At 47.9% G+C, this 22409-nt stretch overlaps 7 protein-coding genes across 7 annotated transcripts; 4 read left to right on the forward strand and 3 right to left on the reverse strand.

The window, feature by feature from the left end:
• Positions 1-16: 16 nt before the first annotated feature.
• BDBG_02746 (RTA1 domain-containing protein) lies at positions 17-3035 on the reverse strand. The gene is made up of 5 exons (XM_031720935.1): positions 2126-3035; positions 1330-2048; positions 1150-1252; positions 931-1080; positions 17-841 (listed from the first exon to the last, which is right to left on the reverse strand). Exons 2-5 carry the CDS (start codon positions 1346-1348, stop codon positions 130-132), a joined length of 984 nt encoding a protein of 327 aa, XP_031577285.1. The 5' UTR covers positions 1349-2048; positions 2126-3035; the 3' UTR covers positions 17-129.
• A 427-nt stretch (positions 3036-3462) lies between these two features.
• Positions 3463-3837, forward strand: BDBG_02747 (uncharacterized protein; the record flags this gene model as incomplete). The annotated part of the gene is made up of 2 exons (XM_031720936.1): positions 3463-3575; positions 3699-3837. The coding sequence occupies 2 exons, from the start codon at positions 3463-3465 to the stop codon at positions 3835-3837; spliced, it is 252 nt and encodes an 83-aa protein (XP_031577286.1).
• Positions 3838-4366: 529 nt separating this feature from the next.
• BDBG_02748 (syntaxin 5) lies at positions 4367-6873 on the reverse strand. Its single transcript, XM_002626525.2, has 4 exons — positions 6182-6873; positions 5910-6091; positions 5264-5854; positions 4367-5126 (listed from the first exon to the last, which is right to left on the reverse strand). The coding sequence occupies exons 1-4, from the start codon at positions 6447-6449 to the stop codon at positions 5091-5093; spliced, it is 1077 nt and encodes a 358-aa protein (XP_002626571.1). The 5' UTR covers positions 6450-6873; the 3' UTR covers positions 4367-5090.
• A 940-nt stretch (positions 6874-7813) lies between these two features.
• BDBG_02749 (uncharacterized protein) lies at positions 7814-10518 on the forward strand (the record flags this gene model as incomplete). Its single annotated transcript, XM_002626526.2, has 2 exons — positions 7814-7851; positions 7944-10518. 2 exons carry the CDS (start codon positions 7814-7816, stop codon positions 10516-10518), a joined length of 2613 nt encoding a protein of 870 aa, XP_002626572.1.
• Positions 10519-11162: 644 nt separating this feature from the next.
• On the forward strand, positions 11163-14294 carry BDBG_02750 (uncharacterized protein; the record flags this gene model as incomplete). Its single annotated transcript, XM_002626527.1, has 2 exons — positions 11163-13472; positions 13542-14294. The coding sequence occupies 2 exons, from the start codon at positions 11163-11165 to the stop codon at positions 14292-14294; spliced, it is 3063 nt and encodes a 1020-aa protein (XP_002626573.1).
• An 811-nt stretch (positions 14295-15105) lies between these two features.
• BDBG_02751 (uncharacterized protein) lies at positions 15106-17164 on the reverse strand. Its single transcript, XM_031720937.1, has 2 exons — positions 16290-17164; positions 15106-16221 (listed from the first exon to the last, which is right to left on the reverse strand). Exon 2 carries the CDS (start codon positions 16188-16190, stop codon positions 15957-15959), a length of 234 nt encoding a protein of 77 aa, XP_031577287.1. The 5' UTR covers positions 16191-16221; positions 16290-17164; the 3' UTR covers positions 15106-15956.
• Positions 17165-20432: 3268 nt separating this feature from the next.
• On the forward strand, positions 20433-22213 carry BDBG_02752 (uncharacterized protein). Its single transcript, XM_002626529.2, has 2 exons — positions 20433-21627; positions 21692-22213. The coding sequence occupies exons 1-2, from the start codon at positions 21120-21122 to the stop codon at positions 21757-21759; spliced, it is 576 nt and encodes a 191-aa protein (XP_002626575.1). The 5' UTR covers positions 20433-21119; the 3' UTR covers positions 21760-22213.
• Positions 22214-22409: the final 196 nt, after the last annotated feature.

The following is a 22409-nucleotide window of genomic DNA, read 5'->3' on the forward strand; positions in this document are numbered from 1 at the left end:
AAAAAAAAAAAGAGAGAGAGAGAGAGAGAGAGAGAGAGAGAAGAAGAAGAAGAAGAAAGGGAAGAAGAAGAGAGAAGTTCTAGCTGGTTTAATGAAGCGATAATATACGCGCTCGGAATTGCAAAGTTTTCAAACCGCGAGACGGTGTGTATCAGAGTGATCATGCAACGAGACCGCGTCTTCTTCCCAAAAGGCAGTCTTCTTGTCTTTCCCCTTGGCCATTCCAGCAAAATCAAAAGGGTCAAAAACAGTTAGGAGAAAATGTCTATCATCGACCCAGCCTGGGCCAATGCGCTCTGTTTTCCCATCCTGCGCTAGATAAATCACATTGGACCGGGGAAGGCAGCTGGCAGGCGGGAATATATTCATCAAAACACCATTGATGAGTATGGGTATTGCATCGAGGCACCAGAAATATGCCTCGGTGCGGCCCATAGCAGATCCCCACCCTTCAAATGTGTCTATAGCACGAAATACATTCCGAATCGTCAACAGCACGCACGACAAGTAGAGGGTTACCAGCACTTTTCGGATTCTTGGTTCGTGGATACCAGCTTTGTGTAAGCGGCGGTGGAAATGGGCGACGAGAACGCCAAAAAGGGCGAAGATCGGGATTTGTGCGAGAATCGAAATCTTGATTAGGATGGCGCCCACCTTTAGCGTCCCTGGCGGGTGACTGAGATTTGACCCTATAGATGCTCCAGAAGAGGCCAGGGCTTCGATGATAACATCGCACCCGAGAAAAGTCGATATCACGCGCCCTGGATGCATTGGCGATAGCCAGGGGACATAATACAGTACACGACCGAAGATGATAGAGTTTATGGCGAGGAATATAGGGCTGTAGGAACTAGTCAGAACAGCGCTTGAATAGTGTCTACCCATCAAACCATCCAGGGTGACATTGCGGTGGAAGGGGGGATGGCTTACGGGGCACAAAATAGGAAACATGACGTCGCAATGAAAAGATTAAGATCTCCGTAGAGGCCGTGAGCTGCAATTTCACGGAGGATATAGCCGACTACGAAGATCAGCGAGACCCATGGAAGCAGCATGCCCATCCGCCACGTTTTATATCTCCTGCAAGAAGGGCATCAGATATGCGATCCTGAGTATGGAGAGGAGACAGAAAAAGAGGTTATCTCATACAAGTTATTTTGCCATAGATGCAGAACGCCCGAAACAAGCCAAAGAACCGCAAAAACTGCGGAGGCTCCCTTTACTGGCTTGTACTGGAAGAAACTAAAACCCTCTGTGGTAGGAAGCCTGTATTTAGCTTGAGGAAGCTAATAGTGTTTTCATTGTCTGTCAAGGGAAACTGAGACGTACCAGTGCCAGGTCCGCCCATCGCAAAAAGGAAATAAATAAATAAAATCCTTCGATTATCCAAAAATTAAATGATGAGAAATGGAAGTAAACACTGGAACAAGAAGCAAGGTTGGTCTAAGCATTAAGATGACTGACAGTATGGCCTGCACAGTAAGGACACGAAATAGATGCTCTGGACACAGAGTATTAATCCAGAAGAAAGTGTGCGCCATAGCTGCTTTTTCAAAATATTATATACTCCTATTCTGAAGCGCAATTGAAGCTCGTCGATCGTACTCTGTATAGATCGATCCCATATATCAACATCGGCAGGTCGGAATGCACTAGCCGCATTCGGTAGAATTTCGTTTAGTTACGCCTCACTCGCGAGTGGTCAAGCAGCCAATAATAGTAATACGAGCGGCGGCGGGACTCCTTGCCAGGCTGACAGTCCGACAAAGTGGCCGATATCAAAGAGACCCATCCCATCCCATCCATGATATGAGCCCGCATTCCCCAATGGCACCCCGGCCATATTCTCAGGATCTTCTTGGTGTAAGTTATCCATCAGCCAAGAAAGACTATTTCGTAACTTACGCGATACGAAATACGAGATAAACGCGCTCAAACCATAAACCGAGGCTAGCAACTCTGTTGTACAGGCAAAGAAAGGCACGACTCAGAAACACTTCTCCACACGATGCGATAGCCCTCACACGACGCTACCGTTGTAACAAGATCTGATTATCCATGGAGATGAGTCGTGGCCAAAGACAGGGGAGAGATTATTTCTCTGTCAGGTCAGCCTGTAACTTACCTAACAACCATCTCTCAGAGCAACACACACAAGCTTGATCTGTGGTTGGACTTCACACAGCCACGGGCAGCGGTTCTAAATATGCTTTCCCAGGCTCACTGGGATAACTTCAAAAGTTCATCGTTCATCGTTCCTCTTGAGAAACGGGACAAATGAATCCTCTTGTTCTGCATGGATTCTCCAGCATCACCACATTCACCATCAGGACCAAATAGAGTGTGTTCTACTGGACCGGGGTTTTAGGCCTGATTTTTAAGGAATATCTTTCCGGCACCGGATACATTGAACCACAGGGGGAGTAGATGCATCCATCCTTCGCTGGGAAGAGCGCAGGCGGGATACTTTGAGTATTTTTCACGGTATTGGTCACATTCAATTCGTTGGATGGCGCATCGCCAATTCTTTCCTAAGTCATTCCTTCACTTTTCGTGTTTGCGAACCTTGTGGAAAAACACAGTTTGGTGTACACTGCCCCAGACAAAGCTAAGGCGTGCCTAGAAGTATGGTTTGCATTCCTTGTGGCATTCTCTCCTGCTGTCTTTCCTGGATATTGCGTTTGTGACTGGCCGTCGCGGCCCTGGGCAAGGCTATGTTTGAATGGTGACAGGAGCTGGCACTGCTCAAATTGCCATCTGGTCCGTTGACTCGGGTCCGTTGACAGCAATTACCTCCCCTTGGGCTTGGAAGTATGAGCCAAAACCCGCTCCGAAGCCTGGTCGCCAAATTAAGGTGTGGTCCACACCTGCATAACAACGATATATTTTGGTGTATGGTCTCGCGTATAGCTGATGGGAGGTCATGTTCAAATCCTACCTAGGTACCGTTGGATTTTCTCATTCTGGTCGTGCTGGTCAATAAGTTTGATTGCAGTTGGAGCAATGGTATAACGATACGCCATACGACTATCCCCCGCCTGTTCCTTGGTTTCTGGCTACTCAACAAAGCTTGACGGACCGTAGCTTTTGAACGAAACCCGTCAAATGTGCACCTTATTAAAACAACAATGGGGCATTCTTGGTATCTATAACTCTGTGTGGTATTCTCAAGGCAAAGCTGAGTCCAGGCCCTTTGTTCCCAGTTCCTGAAGAAATTCTGTAGGTATGATTCCGCTCAAAGTTAACTGTGGGAACAAACTTCTCGGCCTCTTGACAATCATGATGAACATTTGGGACATGATCCTGCTTAATTATGAGTGCTGTCAACTACCAGAGGAAATTCATGTATGCCTACCCTAAGCTCGCCTAGATTACTCGCTACTGACTATATTTCTTTTTACTATTTTTCAACCATCTGAAACGTGTCCTCTAACTGCGAAAAAATTAATCCAAGCACAAACCATGTCCTCGACTCGACGAACAACAATTCCCGACCGGCCCAAGCCCAATGTACATGTACCATGTAGCAATATATTCTTCTACGGCATAGGTGCGGGAATCATGGGCGTAGCAGCGTACGTTTTCCTTACTCAATTCCAGCCCCTTGCCCTACCCCCGAACCCTCTATAAATAAATGAATAAAATAAAGCAATAAAAAAGGAAACTGACACGCACCCCTCCTTCCCAGCACCAACCAGCATGACCATCTCGGAAAAGCTCGTACAATTCTTCACCGGCCGCCCCAACTCGCTCGTGCCGGGATACACCATGCAGCGCCTCTTCGGCATGTCCCCCCGGCCCGAGAGTGAGATGTTCCCGCTAAACATGTCCATGTAACTACGGCCAGGGGGCGGTGGCGGGCGTTATCCGCGCGCTTATGAGGGTAAATGGCATCCAGGGGCCGTTGCGGATTTCATGTTTATTGGGGTGCGGTTGATGATTGATCAGACGTTGGAGAATTGGATGGGACGGAGGCGTTGCCGTGGTATGTGATTCCATTTTGCTTCTTTTTTTTTTTTTCAACCTTTCTTTAGTTCGTGATTCGTGGTGCGGAAATGGTATATGCTTGCCGCTGGTGATTAGTGGTTCTGGATATTTGTTTGTTCGACGCCCTGGTTTAATTCGTGGAACTCATTAATTTTGTCTTGCGTGGGGGTTAGGACTTGGCCTGTCAATGACCAGGTGATCGATATCCTACATAAAGACCGTCTTTGCGCTGGCGCCCGGGTCCCTTACTGATTTTCTGTTTTGGTACTAGAGGATGGATGGTTAGATCAGTCCATTAGACACCAAGTTGTGTGTTTGGGTGGGGGGGGGGGGGGGGGAATGCTGTAACACAAAAAGGCATTAGTGATATTGCTGTATATATGCTTTTGAATTTCAAGGGGAGAATTGGGCCTGGGGATTTTGTACATTGTTTCATGCTGAGAGACCCTCACTAGAATAAGAGGCTTTTCCATCAGGCAACTAAGTGTGTGTGGGTTTGGAAGGGGCATATCTACACCTCCCATACAGAGTATATCAAGATAGCAAATGAACGAGAACCTAAAAGCCATCTGATTGATCTCATGAAATCTACTCTAACGCGTCTCTAAAGAGAAGTTGTTGCATACAAGAAGGGGGCTGAGATTAGATTTTAAAATATATGGGAAGATTGATCGAAGAGCAAAATATAAAATATAAAATGAAAAGAGAAAAAATAGAATAAGAATTTTGATCTTCTGAAGGGTGGCTGGTGTGAAAGGAAAAAAGGAGAGAAAGGACAAGTACCAAAGATTGTGGAATGGAGGAAACAAGTTAAGCGGGAGGAATGGATAGCCATCGAAGCCAAAAATGTGTATACCCAAATAAAATGCTACAAGACAGAAAGAAAAGGACCAGCTGGCCGTATGTGAAGATAAATGAAATCTGAAAACCTTGACGCCCAAAAGGTACACTGGACAAAAAAAAAAAAAAAAAAAAAAAAAAAAAAAAAAAACCAGGCAGAGAGGGTGATACATGGAAAGGATTACACCATGCCGCGACGCGGCGCGCCTCATGGCAAGCGAATGGAATCTAATAAAATACAGGGCACGCTAGACCCTTGCTTGCTAGCCCGATATCAGAACCCATAAGAGGAAGAATATCTGTAGTCAAAAGTCAGAATATATGACCCAACTAACACCGGTACTGCTCATGGTTGAGCAGTTATAGAGCCCTCAAAACAGTACAGGGAGCAAAAAAAAAAAAAGTGGGGAAGAGGTGGGGGGTTGGAGATAAATACCATTAAAACGCCAAACATCTTAGCAACCAACCACCGATTCCCCGAAACTCGAGACCAGTACTTTAACAGCTCTCTATGTGCGCCTTGCACATTATCAACCACATCCTCTGTATTCGCATCGATGCGCTGGATCATTTCAGACTGCTCGCTGACCATCGACGCCAACTGGCCAAAGATGCCACCGAGCTCGTTTATTGTACGCTCGATGGCTTCGATGGCTTCCCCGCGTGCTTGGATATAAGAGTTGGATGACTGAGCTTCTTCCATCATTAGAAGTTGCTGATCGGATTGGGATCCACCGCCGCGCCCCAGGGAGAAGGGGCTTGCTGAGGAGGATGGTTCGAGGCTTAGGAGGTCGGACGAATTAGGTACTTGAAACCCCGGTGGTGCTGGACTTCGGCTTCGGGGGGGTTGATAGAGAGGGGAATCGGAACGTTGAGGTTCGAGGGCTGTTTGTGACTTGGAAGAGACGGAGGAAACGAAATTTTCTGTTCGGGAGCGGGAGGCGCGGATGTTTTGGGTGCGGACTTCAAGGACTTCTTTGAAGTTTGCGCCGACGTCGGCAAGTTTGCCTTGGAGCATTACCACGACCTTTGATATGCAAATTAGTAGCTATGCCGTAGTTTGAAAACTGGAATGGGCCTACATTATCGTTATGTTCGCCTTCCTGGTCTGTTTTACTCCGTGATGATTTCGGGTGTTGGGCGAGTGTGAGAGCTTGTAGAGACGCGATTTGGGAGTTGAGGGAAGCAAGATCTTGCTTGATGACATATGTGAGCTCTGAAATTTCAACAGGTCGGTCATCAAAGAGGGTTTTGCGCTTAGCCACTAATTCGAGATCTCAAGTCAGCCAAAACTTATCCTACCTATACCCCAGATATCAAATTTCAAACACAATTTCCCACAAAATAAACTCACACATGGCCAGCCTCTGCAATTTCACCATTGTCCCCGAGATCCCTCTCCCAATCTCAGCAGCCCGCCTCGCAAATTCCGATCTGGCCGCTTTCTTGGCCCCCGCGGCTGTTCCATTAGCAGGGGATGGTTGTAAATCTCTCCGTTGGGCATCTGATAGAAAATATTGGCGTTGGGAACCGGTTTTTGAGGAAGCAAGGCGTTTTCGAGCCTGAGTAAGAATGGACTGGAACTCAGGAGTTCGGTCCTGGACAGATGTCGCAACTGCCATGGCCGAAGATTTCGATGATACGGAAAAGGGGAGTCTGGTTGGTAAGGGAGTCGGACTATCTAGCTTTGCGGAATGTGAAGGGACGAACACACGACCCTCATGTCAAGGGTATCGGTAGTGGTACGGAAGACGAAGTGGATTTATCGTGGAGGGGGTGATCTAGAGCTGTTGGATAGGGGTTACGTCCGGAGTTAACATATAACGTAGGTTGATTGCACAGGCTGATGCCAATATTATTCGCAGAAGTCTGATAGGCTGACACGACAGAAGTGTATGTGTTTACTTTTCGAGTAATTCAATTCCGCAGGATATCAGTGTGATTAGAGTGGGAAGATCAGGAGAAGGATGGATAGACATTCGTTGGATAAGATCCATATTCCATTGATGCGGCTCATCAATCTGGCAAGACCAGCGCGGGTCACGGGGCTTATCGGGGGAATAATTTTACCGGAGCCGAAAAGACATCACGTGGATATTTTACAAGCGCTGTAAAATGTTATCGCTTATCCCGACAGTTGGTAATTGTGCCCGTGCCCCCACCCGCCGCTGTTTCCTAACTGGTTCCCACTTCCAGCCTCCAGCCCGCGTTTGGGCGCCCTTAGTTGTTACAGTCCCTGGTCAGCCGAAGGATCAACCAGGGATTGGGCCCAAGGATGCGGCATGGAGTGGAGCTAAAAATAGCCTAGTGTTGGATGTCAATCATGTCATCCTCCTCCCCACAGCCAATCCCCAGCCAATCCCCAGCCATGATCTGCCGTTAGTTGGCTCTGTTGGGCTTAGTAACGTAACGGTATCGTACGCTGGCCATACCCAACCAGGATATAACGTGACAGCCCTAGAGGCTGAATCATCCTCCGCGGCAGCAACAATAATCTCCTGTCTGCGGAGACTTCCTGAATCCTGGACAACCGCTGCTGCTGCTCTGTGTTGTCTGTGGCCACCAGCACACCCTGTGCGTCTCTTCTCTGCTCTTCGTTTCTTCTTCTCTTGTTCTTCCTTGTCATCTTCTTTGCTTGCCCTTTTTTTGTCCTTCCATTGCCAACGACCTCCGTTTCATTTTGTTTCAACGCAAGCTTGCGACTGCTGTGTCGTCCAATGCATCATCCAACGTGATTACCTTGCGCCATCCCTACTACATGCCCTTGATATCAGCCTGTGGCATCCTGCTTACTGCGCAGTCGTTACTATTTTCGCATCAACCATTAGCCCCTTTTATTGACAAGCAGAAACTATTTCCATCGCTGAACGCCTTATGCGCTTATAGAGTTGCCCTCTGAAAGTAGATCTTCACGGGAAGGCTGGCCCTTGAGGTTGATTTCGCTGGTTTTTGACTCGAGCTCACCTTGATCTGGATTTCACCCATCATGTCAGGGTACTCGCCTACAGATGTGGCTGGTGGGAGGTAAACTACAATTTCTCTCTTAATTCTCTTCCTTATTCTATAAATGTTACTAGAGGATAGGTAAACTAATGATTGGAATGGACTAATGGCAGAGGCGATAGACAATTACTAGCAGGACAACCTCCGTCCTTCAAGACAAATGTCAACCGCCAGAAAACTAAGCGCTGGGTAAATGCAAAGTCTTATTCGTACGATGGTGACGAATGGGGTGATAGCGATGAATATGCAGATGAGGAACCTGTTGCCCCTTTAGCTACTGTCCCCGATGAAGCAGAACCCGCATCCCCACTCGATACCCAAGAAAACAAACAAAATATCCAAGCAAATGTCCCTGCGCAACGACGTGCGGACCACAGTGACTCATCGAAACCTCTGCTGTTCATTCGCCCCGCTGATATATATAAACGCATGGAAGAGGAGAGACAAAAGCAGAATAAGAAGGAAGAAGATCAAGGCAGTACTTCTGGTACACCAGTTGACGCATCAAACGCTGCACAGGTTGCAGTTCCCGCAGACAGTGCTTCAAAATTACCTGTACCTGCAGAAAGTCCCCAGGTGCAGCAAAACCCTGACAGCGGCAGGCTACCATTACATTCGCCAGAGAACCGACCTCAATTATCAGAGCAAAGGAAACCAGCTTCCCCAACCCTCCCTGTCGAAAAGCCTGTTGCTGGACCTGCGGATGAGTCTATAGGAGGTGCGTCTACTTCACAAGGCCGGGATAGTCACCAACCGATTGAGGAGAAGCAAGAACAACAACAGCTATCTGAAGGCACAGAATTACACCATAACCCATCTCTTGGTTTCCGCTCTGTTGTCCATCAGGCGTTCGATGAACCTCCAGAAACCCCAAGTACAACAACCAGTAGCATCCCCAGGTCAGATAGTGCCAGTACCTCTATGATCAGCCCAATAATCCAATCCCATCCGTCCTCCAGCTTTGGAGGTGTACTTGGGCCGGGCCAATCATCCAGTGATCAGACTCCAACAATTGATGAAGAGCCTGTGGGCTTTAAACCGGGCCATAGGCGGAGCTTGTCCCCTCCCAATTCCGGAAGTAGCCCTGCTAAAAAACCTATTGTCCAATGCACTGTCCATCCCGCCAAATCTCAGTTGGGGGGAGTTTCCATAGTTGGCACGCCTGAAGCCAAGCCGACCGATACCCGAGGTGGAGAATTTCATGCATCACCTTCACTAACGGCATCGGACATTGAAACCCCCAAACAAGCAGCGACACCATCGTCAATTCCAGAAAGTGCGCCCACAGCCCCTACCAAGGGCGCTCGGCCTCCGTCACCAACTAGTCGCCATGCCCTCCAACAACCTACGCATCCACCTCCTCCCGCACCCCAGCGGGACGAGAACGCTCGTATGCCACCGGCGCTTAATGTAGGTGGAGGAGAAAAGCGAATTTCACAGGTGCAATATTATCATCCTGCATCACAAAATGTCTCGCCGTCTAGCCCCGATAATGTATCACCAGGCGTCCATGATCGGCTAAGAGATGAAATTATGCAGTCGCTAAGCCCGCATGTTTCAATTACCCTTCAGGCCCAAGATAAGGCGGCGGTTGGCTCTAACTCTATCGTGGCAGCTACATCAGACAAGCCTCCGCTAGAGACTTTACATACTACTATCCTGAATCCTCAACAACCTCCACAAAGCCCTGATATGCAAACGTCTCATGCCGCGCCAGTTTTCTCCGACCGTGGTCCTGACTACAACTCCGGTCTTGCAGGCCAGAATGAACCCGCTATGACGCTAAAGAAACGGTTTTCTTGGGAAGAGTCATCGATTGAAGACAATAACCAGGAACCCCCGGAGCTTCAGCAGCTAACTATTAATCCAGCCATGGCCCCAGATATTACACGAGAATCCGTAGGAGAAAGAACACCAACTGGTCCGGAACGAGTTAGTGGAGACCTCAATGGACAACAGGCTGAGAGGAGCCCGGATACGGATCCAAGCCAAGCGGCTGTTGCCCCAAGCCCAACAGCTAGGGCTGAAGTAAGCCCAAGTCAAAATCTCACAGAATATGAAACCCCATCCGTCCAACCGCATGACAATCTACCTATCCAGCCAGCGTCTGCTGGAGGTTCTCCTAGCATCCCTGCTGAGCTTCAGTCTGCAGCCCAACTCCCAGCAATACAGGATCATAGATTACTCGGCTTCCGCCAAATCATGGCCATAGACAAGCCCAACGAGAAGATTAAAACGTTCGAGCGTACCAGAAAACAATTCGCAGATATGGACACAGGCCTGTCATCCTGGATAAATGCAACAACCAGCTCAAACCCCGATCATGCGGACTTGGCTCAGCGCAACGGCCTCCTCCCACCAGGAACCACCTTTGGGCATAGACCTAGCGCGTCGCGGAATAAGTTCCCCAAACTCACATCTTTAGGTAACCTTTCGCTCCAAACGTCCCATAACGAGGGATCTCCAACAACGCCGCCGACGACAGCCGGCGGGCATACACGACATGCATCCGGCGCCAACCAATTTTCCACGAAGATCAACACCCAGCAGGTGCAGGCCAAGGGTAAAGATTTGCTTCATAGCGCCGGTGTACTGGGCGGGAAGGCCGGAGGAGCGGCCAAGGGGCTCTTTGCAAAGGGGAGGAGCAAGTTCCGGAACAGCACGAGTACTGATAAGGTAGATACTTGAAACAAATTCCCATTGTTCGGTGGGATTCCTTGATTTTCTTTGTTTATATCGATCTGGCGGTAGGGCCGTATAGGGCTTATTCTTTCCCCTGCATTTATGCCTTATTTCATATTCGAATTGGGGTGCGGCAAATCCTTTTTTGTCTGCCCTCGCTGTTTGTCAGCTGCGAGTACAATTTGAGCATATATCTCTTTCTATTCTTTTCCTATGTATATTCTTTTATTATCCATTTGTTTCCTCTTCCAATTTGCCTTTTTTTATCATCAATTTGTATTGAGGATCCTATAGTTCCGACACCCCGCAACGAAACATCTGCGCGGGCATTATATGACACTGTTATCACCAACCGTCTTTTTACCTCATTTCCACCTTGCTCTTCTTTTCTGTCTCTACCTCTCCACCTCTTCATGCCTCCTTGAGAGGCGTTAAACTTCCCAGAAATCTAATTATGCTTTTCTCTCGCCGTTCTGTAGGTAAATTCCTCCCGCCCCGGCACCGCACGGCGCAGGTCAAGCTCCACCCCAAGCCTTGAGACACAGCAGCAACGTGACGTATCCAACAACCAGCAGACCGCGGCCGCGGTTGACAAGCCACTACCTCGCCTTTTATCGCTCAAGTTAGATCGCGCGCCGTTTTCCAATGATATGACGACGACATGGGAGGAACATGAAACGACGACGGCGACGACATCCGGTGCCTCGCTGTCTCCTGAGCCGCAAACTGCGATAATGTGGGCCAGTGGTACTGGCAGCCCTAAAAGTGATGGTCTTTCACCGGCGCCGGCGCTGGGGCAGCTGCCGCTGAAGACGGAGAGGAATAGCTGTCCCGTCCCGCTGGTGTCACCGGTTGTGTCGCCTGTTGATGTTGAGTCTGCGGGGTTGGTTGGGACTTCTGGACCGAATGGGTTTAAGGATAGGAGTTTGCAGGAGGAGGAGCAGGAGCAGGAGCAGGAGCAGGAGCAGGAGCAGGAGCAGGAGCAGGAGCAGGAGCAGGAGCAGGAGCAGGAGCAGGAGCAGGAGCAGGAGCAGGAGCAGGAGCAGGAGCAGGAGCAAAAGCCGGAGCCGGAGCCGGAGCGGGGAGGAGATATCGATCTGAAAAGGGATTTGACGCTGCCGGTTGGGGATGTGGTTTTGGAGCCTCCGGTGAATGTGCAAGAAGAAGCGGTGGTGTGGAGAGAGAAGAACGAAGAGGCCCATGAAGAGGTGGAAGGGGTGGTTAAAGAGAAGGCTAAGGAGGACGTAGAGGAGGAGGTTAGGGACGAGGCTAAGAAGGACTTTGAAGAGATTAAAGATGAGGTAAAAGATAAGGTTGAAGAGGTAAACGAAGTGGTTAAGGAGGGGTTGAAACGAGAGCCACAAGAGCCACAAAAGCTAGTGCAACAGCTGCAAGAGCCGCAGTGGGAATTGCAAGAGTTGGAAGAGCACCGGGAGGGAGTGAAACCAGAACCGCAAAACGAGCCACAGCAGAGCGGACTTGAGGTACCAGAATACAAACCACAAAAGGCGGCGCCGAATCAGTTGCAACGGGAAGCGCAACCGAAAGTACAACCTGGAGTTCAATCAGAAACTCAAGAAGATGTAGAAAGTCCCACTGATTCTGTGGACGAACAGCGACCAACTTCATCCGCAGCGCTCTCAATGGCGGATAACAGGACTTCTTTTATGCCATCTGATTATGCCACCTACACTAGCCCACCAGTTGAGGAAGCACGAGCTGTCAAAGTCATTGGCCGGAAGGCAAGCGTAATTACTTCAGAATTACGCACCTTTATCTCACGCGAAATCAACATTGGCAGAAAGGGGAAGATTCAACCGACTCCAGCAGTCGAACCAACTGGGGACGCTGAAGGGAGTGGTCAACCACCCCATCCGCCATCAGGTAGTGAAAATGAAAGTGGCCGCGAGCTCTCCGACTCAACACAGGCCACACCTGAAGCCGGTCTCCCGGACGACCAACGTAGCGATACTGACGCCATTCGTCATTCGCAGCCGCGACCAGTCATTTCCCTGCAACATGTGGAACAGAATACTAACCGTAGAGATACGGTCTCGTCCTCCAGATCAGAGTCAACGGAGCCCCGATATATAGGGGTTGATAATACTGCGCAGCAGGTTCCGCCAGCACCGAAGAGCCCACCACCAACGCCTGCAAATAAGATCAAGACATTACCATCTATGTCTCCCGAGAACAAACCAGTGTCTGTCCGGCCAGATAGCTATAACTCTAGGAACCAGCCTGCTGAGCAGATCCAACCCCAGCCAAAACCAGCTGCCGCCAAATCCACGGAACTTAATACTATCGCAACGTCGAAACCCAGTCTCCTTCCTCTTGTGCCGGATACAACCGCACAGCGTTTAGCGGTAGAACGTGAATTAACTTCTGGCGTCACCGAGGGAAAGCCTACTGATCAACCATCTGCTGCGCCATCTGTTAAGCCCTCCGCTCCAACGGAGACTCCTAGTGAACGCCTCACCAGTCCTCCGGTGACCCACCCAAAACGATTTGCTGGCTCTGTCAGGGAGGGGCGCGCGTCAACTCAGTTGATCCGCGAGTACGCTGGCAACACTTCATCAAAACCCGCAACTGTACAAGAGGAGTTTCGCCCAGGCTCGGCTATGGCTAACTTGATGTCTAAAGTATCTTTTTCCCGTCAGGCAGCTGATCGGCGTGCGAGCGCTACTGGACAATCCAACGAGAAGAGCTGGAGCAATCGGTTCCAGTCCTTTAAGGTTGATTCAGGTCTTTCAAAAACCAGAAGCGCGAGCGCTCTCGCATCCGGGGACACCCAACGTGCCTCGCCTGTGTCTGTTTCGAATCCCAGCGACCCAACCAATAATCTGCCGAACAACCAATCTCCAGTTGGTAAAGTAAAAATCCACGGCAAATTTATTAGGGGTGCCAGCCGTCTTGCTCAGAATGCTGGTGAGATGAAGAAGAACATGCCTAGAGTGACTGTGAGTTACCCGAATCTAAAGCTTGCTTTCCCTTGAATGGTATCTTTCTAACAAAAATGGTGCTCCCAGGGTTTGTTTAACCGCCATTCCAGGCATGCCGAGCCCGTTGCTAAGTTACCCCACACCCCTGAGTATTCTCCACAACAGTATGAAACACAGGTCACAGCTCTCCCGCAGCCGCAGCCACAGCAACAATCATACCCACACATATATCCGAATAGGCATTCCAACACAATGCCACATAACTATCATCAACAGCAGCAAACTAATCAACTCCAAACACAATCAATGACTCAATTCGGTGGGCGCCAATCAGTTACTTCGCAGCAATCCTATACCCAGGACAACACGCACTCTAGTCGCAGCAGCCATCCTGCGAGTATCATATCTCACACCACTGTTCTTGCCCATGCGACACCGCCTGGGAACCCTCAGTCCTATGTGAACAATCCCCAGTTGCGATCTCAGAGCCCAATGTCGTTTATCCAGTTCCAGAACGGGCACGTCCCGGCAAACATGCCCGCTCAACACTCAGCCCGCACCCAGTCCCCCGATCCGACTCAGCATCCACTCCCCGACTCCGCGACAATGTCGCCAGCCGCTTCCCCACCACCCGAAGGCTCTTCATATCCACATAGGGCACCGCAAGATCGGAACTATAATCACACTCCATCGCATTATATCGCAGGCCCTGGCAAGTATATCGAGCCAGTTGAATTGCCCGTCCCGATTCCCGGGGATGACTCCAGCGAGGAAATTGTTATGTCCAGTACTGCATATCCTGGGCAAGAATGGCATCCAGAATACTATATGGACTACTAAAGCCGATACCCAGTGTTGTATTTTTGAAAGATATATATCTATACTTTGTTGATACCCGCGCCCAGTACCCTTCGGTCGGTTTCTTATTGCCTTATTCAAGGGATGGTAGGTATTCTTTTCTTCCATTTTTGACCATGTTTTTCATGTTTTTCATATTTTTGAACTTTATTCTTGACTTCTATATCCCCAATTGGTATAGCGTTGAACGCTTCATTTATCATTTGTATATTCTGGCTAGATTTTACTGTATTCCCTTTCGTTTTTACTTGGCCTTTTCCTTTTATCTCTATCTTCCCTATTCTCGGCTCCCCACTACCCTCCAGATTATTTCGGGCCATTTTTTTTTGAATCGTTTTCCTGCTTGGAACCCATGGCGCTCGATGCGCGGCTCATCTTTATCTTATTAGTTATGGACACACCTTCGCTTCCTATGAATCTTATCCCTTTCTCTCCTTTGTTCGTTTCCTGGTGAATGTAATGTTCTTACAACCTAGAGCTCTTGATCAGCATTTCTCATTGGTTTATTTTTATTTCGCTATGCCTTCGGTTTAAGCATCGAAAATGGCCGAAAAATTTCAGCTTCTCGATCCCTGAAAATAGATCCGTGAAAAAACCTTTCCTTGAAACAAACCCTATTTTGATTAACACCCAAGGTGGCAATTGATCCAGTCAGCTCCATTTTGATTCCCCAACCAGAATCGGGCCATAATCTAAAGTTTCAAGGGACGAGAATGAGACACACAGTCTGTTTTTTCTCCGCCCCTTCTCTCAGTTTCCAATGTTTTCTCGTAGCACTTTTCGTTCGCCCATTGACGTGACGTCATGAGGAACGGGTTTTCGAACGAGCCACAGCAACGTTATCGTTCCGCAAACCTTAGGTTGCCACAGCAACTGACGGATGAGAGCACGTGCCAAGCACACGGGGTTTTGAAATCCACAATGACGATGTGCTATTTTGACGTGAAATTCAGGCTGGACGCTAGGTCAATGAATTGAATGGGGAAAAATGTTACGAAGTGGAGGGAGAGCGAAAATTATTTCTGTTGAAACTCATATACTTCAATTGCACATCTATCAAAGTTGTCATGGGGATCATGGCGCAGCGATCTACATGGCTCTAGCTACCTTGTCTATCTAATCAAGAAACAATTGGCCTGTGAAGGATGTTGCCGTTGCAAAGAAAGGGGGGGGAAACAGAGAAGAAAGAGAAGGTAAAAATCAATATATCCAAAACCCGATTGCTTGCATAGAAAATGCAGAAAATGATAGCAGAGAGATGATCATCAAAGGGCATTCCAGGAAGGATGGCAGCAGCATATGCATTTGCCGGCATCTGCCGGGACGTCTTTGTATGTGGGTAATGTAATCCCTCACGGGGAATAGCGGACGAATCGATATCGTGTAAAAGAATGCCGACGCGGCGATGGGAAGATCGGGGATTGCCATTGAGAGCAGCTCTCGCGTGCACTCATGAGCCAAATGGGGTTGATTGATTTGGGACAATCTCCTTCCCTAGCAGGTTTTCAATGCAGAGGAAAAGAGGGGGTGAAGGGCTGGCGGTGGGGGTGGTGGGGTGGTGGGGTGGCAGTGGTGGTGTGTCGAGTTGAGCAAGTCGATCGACCAGGGCTGTAGGGATAAAAAGCCATCGTTGGTTCGTTAAATCTACCAGAACCATCCGCGGGATTGCTTAATATTGCTCAGCCGCTCATTGATGGCTTTCAGTTCTGCGGTGCGGTTTTCTTCACTTTGTTTCATCATGGCGAGATGGGCGGCTCTAAGGTCGTCGAAGTCCTTCTCGAGCTTGTTGTGCCATGGGTAGAGAACGAAGACTTGGAAACAGAGAGCAGAGGATCCGATGACGAAGTTGGTGAGGGAGAAGCCTCTTGTGATGAACATTGCTGCGGTTGTGTGTTTGTTTGTATTTTTGCTATTGGGAATGGGTTAGCTATGTTGTTTCCTTACGATGGTCGAAGCAAAATTATGCGCTGCACGTACCGTTGTTGGGATTCAGTGAGTGGGAAATGTCAAAGGAGTGAAAGCGACAAGTGTGGAAGATAAAGGAACGGGATGGGGATGGTTGAGTGAATTGGGTGCAGTGTTGAATTCGACGGCGGTTTAAATCCTTATATTGATTCACATTTCCGGCCGGAAAAACATTCGGCGTGGCAAGCGCTTCTTGTTCAGCCACAAGAATTCCTGAGGTTTCCTACAAGCCCTAACCCACGTGACCCACCCATAGATAGATGATTACACACCTTCAACCAACGTTCAACAGGTTATGAGACCCTTATTGCTATCTGTTCTATACCACTACCAAACATGCTATCCTCTCTTTCTCAAGTGTAGAGGTTCGTTCTGTGGGTAGTGGAAAGTCCTCAGCATAGGCACCGGAAGACCTTGAATGCATGTCCTCAAGATGAGGCAATCAGAAGTCCTCTCTGACGATGGAGGCACCTACTCCGTACATAGTATGCCATGACCAAAAGAGTCAAGAAGACATCACTGAGTTCTCATGACCAAGAGGAGCCAGCCATGAGAATATTCATTGTTCAGAGGTCTCTAGTTGAGATAACTGCTGTTCAGAACTTCTAGCTAGGGTAATATATCATTGTCAAAGTTCACTATCATCACACTCTCTAGCGGAGATGATCATAGAAAAATTGTCAAGTTCGGATTCTCTAAGTTAGTTGAGAATACCTGTTGTTTGGAGCCCCTAGTTGGGGTAACACCGCCATGTCAAGAAGAATCATCATCCAGATTCTCAAGTTGAGGATACCGAAGTTGAGATAACCGCCGTTCGACGTTCTCTATCGAAGGATGATGGGGCGCTCCTAATTTTGGAGCAAATGATTTCAGAGTTTCGGGTTGTGTACTGGGAATACAGAGATGGTGGGCATTTGTGTGCTGTGCATTGAATTTTACAGTTACTGATGTACAGGCACTATTCCTAATGAGGAAACAAGAGTCTGAATCTATCAAACCCTAACCCATGTGACTCACCACGTATACCTAGGTACTCTACCTAGTATAGCCGCTTCTAGATAACCTAGTCTACGCTGTATAAGCGAGCCGGCCAGATAGGCGAGTCGACCACGTCGTACTACAGCTAGCTTCTTCCGCCAAGCTTCTTTTTCTTCTTCTTTTTAGCCTGCGGAATAGCGGACATATCTGCCCATCAAATTTGTATGTACGGAGTACGGAGTACAGAGTACGGAGTAGAGATACCTATATTTGTTTGTTTCAAAAGTATCTTGTTGGGGGTCCCGCGGTTGATCGGCCCTTCTACCAGCAGTGCGCTGGTGGTGATTGAGCTCTTTTGCCCCAGTAGCCTACATATCTCCATACACCCATGCTTAGTAATCCTCGTTCCCCTAGCAATCTTCAATCAAGCAAGCTTTATGATAGACTACGTTAGATCATTACACAACATTCCCATTATTATTCCGCTGGGTTCGCTTGAGAGCAGCTTGTCATTATTTTAGCAAAAAAAGAAGAAAGAAAAAAAAGAAAGAAAAAAGAAAGAAAAAAAAGAAAAAAGAAGGGGAAAAAAAAAAAAAAGAAAAAGGAAAAAGGAAAAAGGAAAAAGGGAAAAAATTCCTTGAAGTATATGGTGCTGCTACTTAGCCATCGACCAGACGTCACATACTTTCCAACCTGGCATGCCAGGTTGAAATCTACTCATTCGGGCGGAGTTTTAACAAACCCCACGCTGGATACCAAATGCCCTCGGCTGTCCACTCGCTCGGCGCTCGGGCGTGTACTCCGTATTTGCGCGGGAAAACCCCGACATTCGAGAATCGCCAATAACCTAGTTACGGGTATATGAACAGGTCCCAGCCGAGATACGCGAGATACGAAGGCGGTGGGAAGCCTTGAAGGTTCACTCGTTAGCGGGACTACTACGGAGGCGCCTCCTAGTCAATCCGGGCCGTGGCTGGGACCTGACCTGAGTGCCCGGTGTGACACCGTCCAACCAAACCAATCAGGTTGGGCCTTTGTATCTCGAGCTCAATTACGGAGTATTATCTTCCGATTTTTGAGCGGGAAATAGCAAAAGCAATTCGATCAATCCTCTAGTTTTTGAAGGTACGTCATTTATCTTTTGATAGGATGTATTTTTATATGTTTACTGCTAGTTATTCCGCTACTATCGACACTGGTAAACCCCTTTATTTTCATTAAGGCCCCCCTAATATTTTAGTGGCATGCTAACCATCATTCCAGGGGGCGCGTCTTCAAATATCCCCAAGAGGCAGCCAGCTTCCTTTCTCATTATTATTATTTAATATTACACATTATTATTCTTCTTCCTTTTATTCTCCTATTTCAGAGACTATGCAGGAGACCCTCCTTAGCATCTTAGTCTGAGGGCAGAATTTATTTCCTACGACTCATCTGGCTATCCTCACCGAGGTACTCCCAATTTGGAGTCTAGTATGATTCTGATTCTTTGACATCTCTAATAAGCTGTTCAGGGAAAACCACCAAATCCTGATTAAACCTGAGTGGATACAAAGACATCCTCCATACTCCGTACTCCGTAACCTAGTACCCTAGTACACTAGGACTTAATACCATTCTGCCTATTGGTCATATATATCGTGAAAATCATTTCCTCCTAACCCTCTGTAGCCAAGAATTGGCCCCAGATTGTGGATGTACTGTGTAATCAATAGATCATGATAAAATTGCCTTGTGGTGGAGGCAGGATTTGAACATGCAACCCTGATGTCTCAGAAGAGCAATCCCCTCGTCTTGGGAGCGAGGCCACAATTAGCGTCGTGCCTTACCGGCTCGATATGGCCAATAGGCAAGCTGAATTAGGGGCTTCCAGCCAATAAGCAGTCATAAATTGGGGTGGCAGAAAAATACGCTAATCGCTCCCAGACGAGAGGATAATATTACACACAATAATAATATTAGTTACTGCCTCTCATTCGATTCCTGTCAAGATGGAATTACTTGCTGCTGCTACTACTCCACCTGCTACTGCTTCAGAAGCTTCTACTTCACCTTCTACAAAGCAATTAACACTGTGATCGACATTGAGATATCCTTCTTCTTCACGTCTTGGGTGAGGATATCCAATCATAATCTACAGAGGGTCGAGGTTATGATTAGCACTAATAAGAATTTAAGTTGTCACTCTGTTACTAGCATAAAGTATTTCCATTTCCTCTCTTTAACTAGAGTTTTAATGGGGTTAAATCCTGTTGTGCCTGAATAAACTAGCTATAGTTTAACTAAAGCTAGCCTAGTCCTAGGCTGCTCTGGAATGAAGATTCCTTGAATTGGTAATAGCATTATAGCTTAAGTTCTTAGCGCTTCGCAGTAATCAAAACTTTTGAAAGGATCCTCCGTATTATTGAAGAGTTCAATACAGCGTACACCTGAGAAGCTGAAGTAGCTACTTCTAAAAAGCATGCCAGCCTATTCCCCTGATCTGAACCCAATTGAATCTGTATGGAATCTTATAAAGCAGTGGATACCAGGAGAACCATGAGAATGAGGAGAATCTTTCTTATGATGTACTTCAAGAGGTGGTTAGAAATGCCTGGGACTTTACAGCAGAGAACCAGTTACAGGAGCTTATAGCAGAGATGTCTGCTTGACAGGTATCCAGCGTAGAGACAGGGGGTGGCTATACAAGATATTCATATTATTATTATTGAATCCGAACACACATTCAAAAATAAGAATGTCACATAAAGATGGTTAGTATGCCACTAAAATATTAGGCGGGCTCTAACGAAAATACCGGGGTATGGAAGTATGATGTATGATTAACTTTGACAAATGATCACTTATTGTCACTAATAATGGTATGGACAGAACCATCTCTAAACCAACAATTTGTAGATCCCTAAATATATCGGAAAGCAACCTTTTATCAATTGCAGCGAGATAAGCCGCATACCGCAATCTCTATATGTCGTATATATCGTAGTTAACAGTCTATATATATGACCCGTATCAAGCTAGGGGATTGCATTAGATTGGAGAGAAAGCGGAGGGAATACGCCAAGATTCTAGATCAGAATTAGGTTTCGCCTCAAAACTCTATCCACGGCTTAGTAATTTTCTTACCGCCCATAGACGACAAGCTTGCCTTCCTAATATGGTTAGTATGAGGGATTTGTTTACGCCTCAAAAGCGCCGGAGCCGCTGAGATAAGGTGGTGTGAGAGACCAAGCCGAGTCCGTCGCAAACTGGAGGGGTCCGAGGGAAGGAAACCGAGCTGAAAGCAGTGCGGAGTTGACAATGGAGGAGAAAAGACTTCCGGAAGGTGCGGGAGAAGGCTGGGTGGATTTTGCGTGGGCAGTTCTCCACCTTACAGGGATGCTAAATTATCACCGTCAATCTGCTCCATGCATGCATGGATGGACACCGTCCTCCTTCGGGCTTTGCCCAATCAACAGAATAAATTAACCAGTAATGGAGCTAAATTGCCGTCCCAATGGCCCTAGGCGCAGCCAGTAGCTCGAGGAACGCAACAGCCTTCGCTTGATGGAGCTTACTGGGCCAATAAATCAAGGCCATTTCACTGTCGTGCTAGCTGACATGAACTGGTCGGCAACGGGCTGCTAAATTTTGTCACGCGAGGGCAGCCAGATGAAGGTCTTACCGATCTAAATTCCCCGCAACAGTCTAGGCAATCTGGGTAGCTGCAGGATGGGCAATAAAAGGGGCATAAGATCTCACCTGTGTCACCCCTCGAAAATCCGGGAAATATAAAAGCCACAGCTTATCGCAGATCCTGTGACACCTCACATCTTCTATCCTTGACCAATCCACGATAAAGGCAGAAACACCTCTTCATCCATCATGACGAGCACGACAGTACTCCGCATCCCTGTGCTGCTGAGCTTGCTTGCTTTCCTGGCGCTCCTGACGTCTCCCGTCATGGCCGCCCTTCCCAAGCCGCCAAAGGACTGCGACGACTGTAAACCCAAAGGTCCTATCACACGTTACAGTGCGCAAGAGGTCATCGCCAAACTCGGCCTCGTCCCTAACATTGAAAAGGGTTACTATGTCGAAACCTTCCGGGATCCAGACTCCGTCAACAACCGTTCGGTCAGCACTGCCATCTACTACCTTCTCGAAGGCTCTGTCGGTCCTTCGTACTGGCATCGTATTGACGCTGCGGAACTCTGGCATTATTACGCAGGCGCGTCAATGAAGATGTACTTGTCACACAACGATGGCCAGCCGGTGAGAGAGCAGATCCTCGGGCCAAACATTTTCAGCTGCGAGAAGCCGCAGGTGGTTGTGGGCAAATGGGAGTGGCAGAGAGCGCAGAGCTTGGGAGCCTGGACGCTCGTTGGGACAACTGGTAAGGGAATTTGTTTTTCACTCGTAACTTGCTGGCAAGTGTTTTCTGTCTAACACTGCTTTAGTCGCCCCCGGATTTGACCCGAACGGCTTTGAGATGGCGCCACCCGATTGGCAACCTGATGGAGCGTGAAAACTTGCTCCACCATAACGTGGAATTGATCACTCTAGAACCGTCGACCGTACTGTATATACTTGCAGATAGAATATGTATTCATCTCATCGGTTGGATGGGCGTAATATTGGCGTTGGCTTTTGGCAACATTCAGTACTTCGCCGACGAAATAAATCTCAGAAATAGAATGAAGTTCCACTGAATACCTATATATACATACAACCTTGGATTTGATGCCTAAACTTCGGCTGAGAGGTACATGTAGAGCGTAACGGAGTAGGGAGAATATGGGCAACACTTGATACAGGGACGGACCTTGTAATGAGAGTGTGCAGTTGGGTCCGATCTAGCTGTTTTCTCCGTATTCCTGGTAGAGAAATGCCTTTCGAGGAAACCTTGATACAATTCGGGCTCTCCACCATGTCGATGAAATCGGCCAGTTCAGCAGCAGGTTGGATGCAAGCGATTCTATCAGCTGGATTGATTGTATAGTAACTTCCCGATTGGAAGAGCTGTTTGTTTCCCGTTCTCTCTCTGCCTGCAATAGACGCTGTTTGCGGCACGGCATGTTCCTGAAAGTCTACAGCGTATATCGGGTGGGAAAGGGAGGGAGCATTGAGCATTTGGCTGATTTTTCCACCCTAGCCAGTTGGAACCTTCATTTCCAG

This window comes from Blastomyces gilchristii (genome assembly GCF_000003855.2).
Source record: "Blastomyces gilchristii SLH14081 genomic scaffold supercont1.4, whole genome shotgun sequence".
Taxonomy (NCBI): Eukaryota; Fungi; Ascomycota; class Eurotiomycetes; order Onygenales; family Ajellomycetaceae; genus Blastomyces; species Blastomyces gilchristii.

Excerpts from the sequence above, each read along its gene's own strand:
- BDBG_02746 (XM_031720935.1), bottom strand. Across the intron at positions 1,081-1,149 it reads CATCTATGGCAAAATAACTT|GAGATATAAAACGTGGCGGA; the intron begins GTATGAGATAAC and ends CCCTTCTTGCAG. Across the intron at positions 842-930 it reads TGTTTCCTATTTTGTGCCCC|CCCTATATTCCTCGCCATAA; the intron begins GTAAGCCATCCC and ends TAGTTCCTACAG.
- BDBG_02748 (XM_002626525.2), bottom strand. The coding sequence starts at position 6,449 with ATGGCAGTTGCGACATCTGTCCAGGACCGAACTCCTGAGTTCCAGTCC. Across the intron at positions 6,092-6,181 it reads ATTGCAGAGGCTGGCCATGT|TGGCTAAGCGCAAAACCCTC; the intron begins GTGAGTTTATTT and ends ATCTCGAATTAG. Across the intron at positions 5,127-5,263 it reads AGATGTTTGGCGTTTTAATG|ATATTCTTCCTCTTATGGGT; the intron begins GTATTTATCTCC and ends TTTTGACTACAG.
- BDBG_02751 (XM_031720937.1), bottom strand. The coding sequence starts at position 16,190 with ATGTTCATCACAAGAGGCTTCTCCCTCACCAACTTCGTCATCGGATCC.
- BDBG_02752 (XM_002626529.2), top strand. The coding sequence starts at position 21,120 with ATGACGAGCACGACAGTACTCCGCATCCCTGTGCTGCTGAGCTTGCTT. Across the intron at positions 21,628-21,691 it reads GACGCTCGTTGGGACAACTG|TCGCCCCCGGATTTGACCCG; the intron begins GTAAGGGAATTT and ends ACACTGCTTTAG.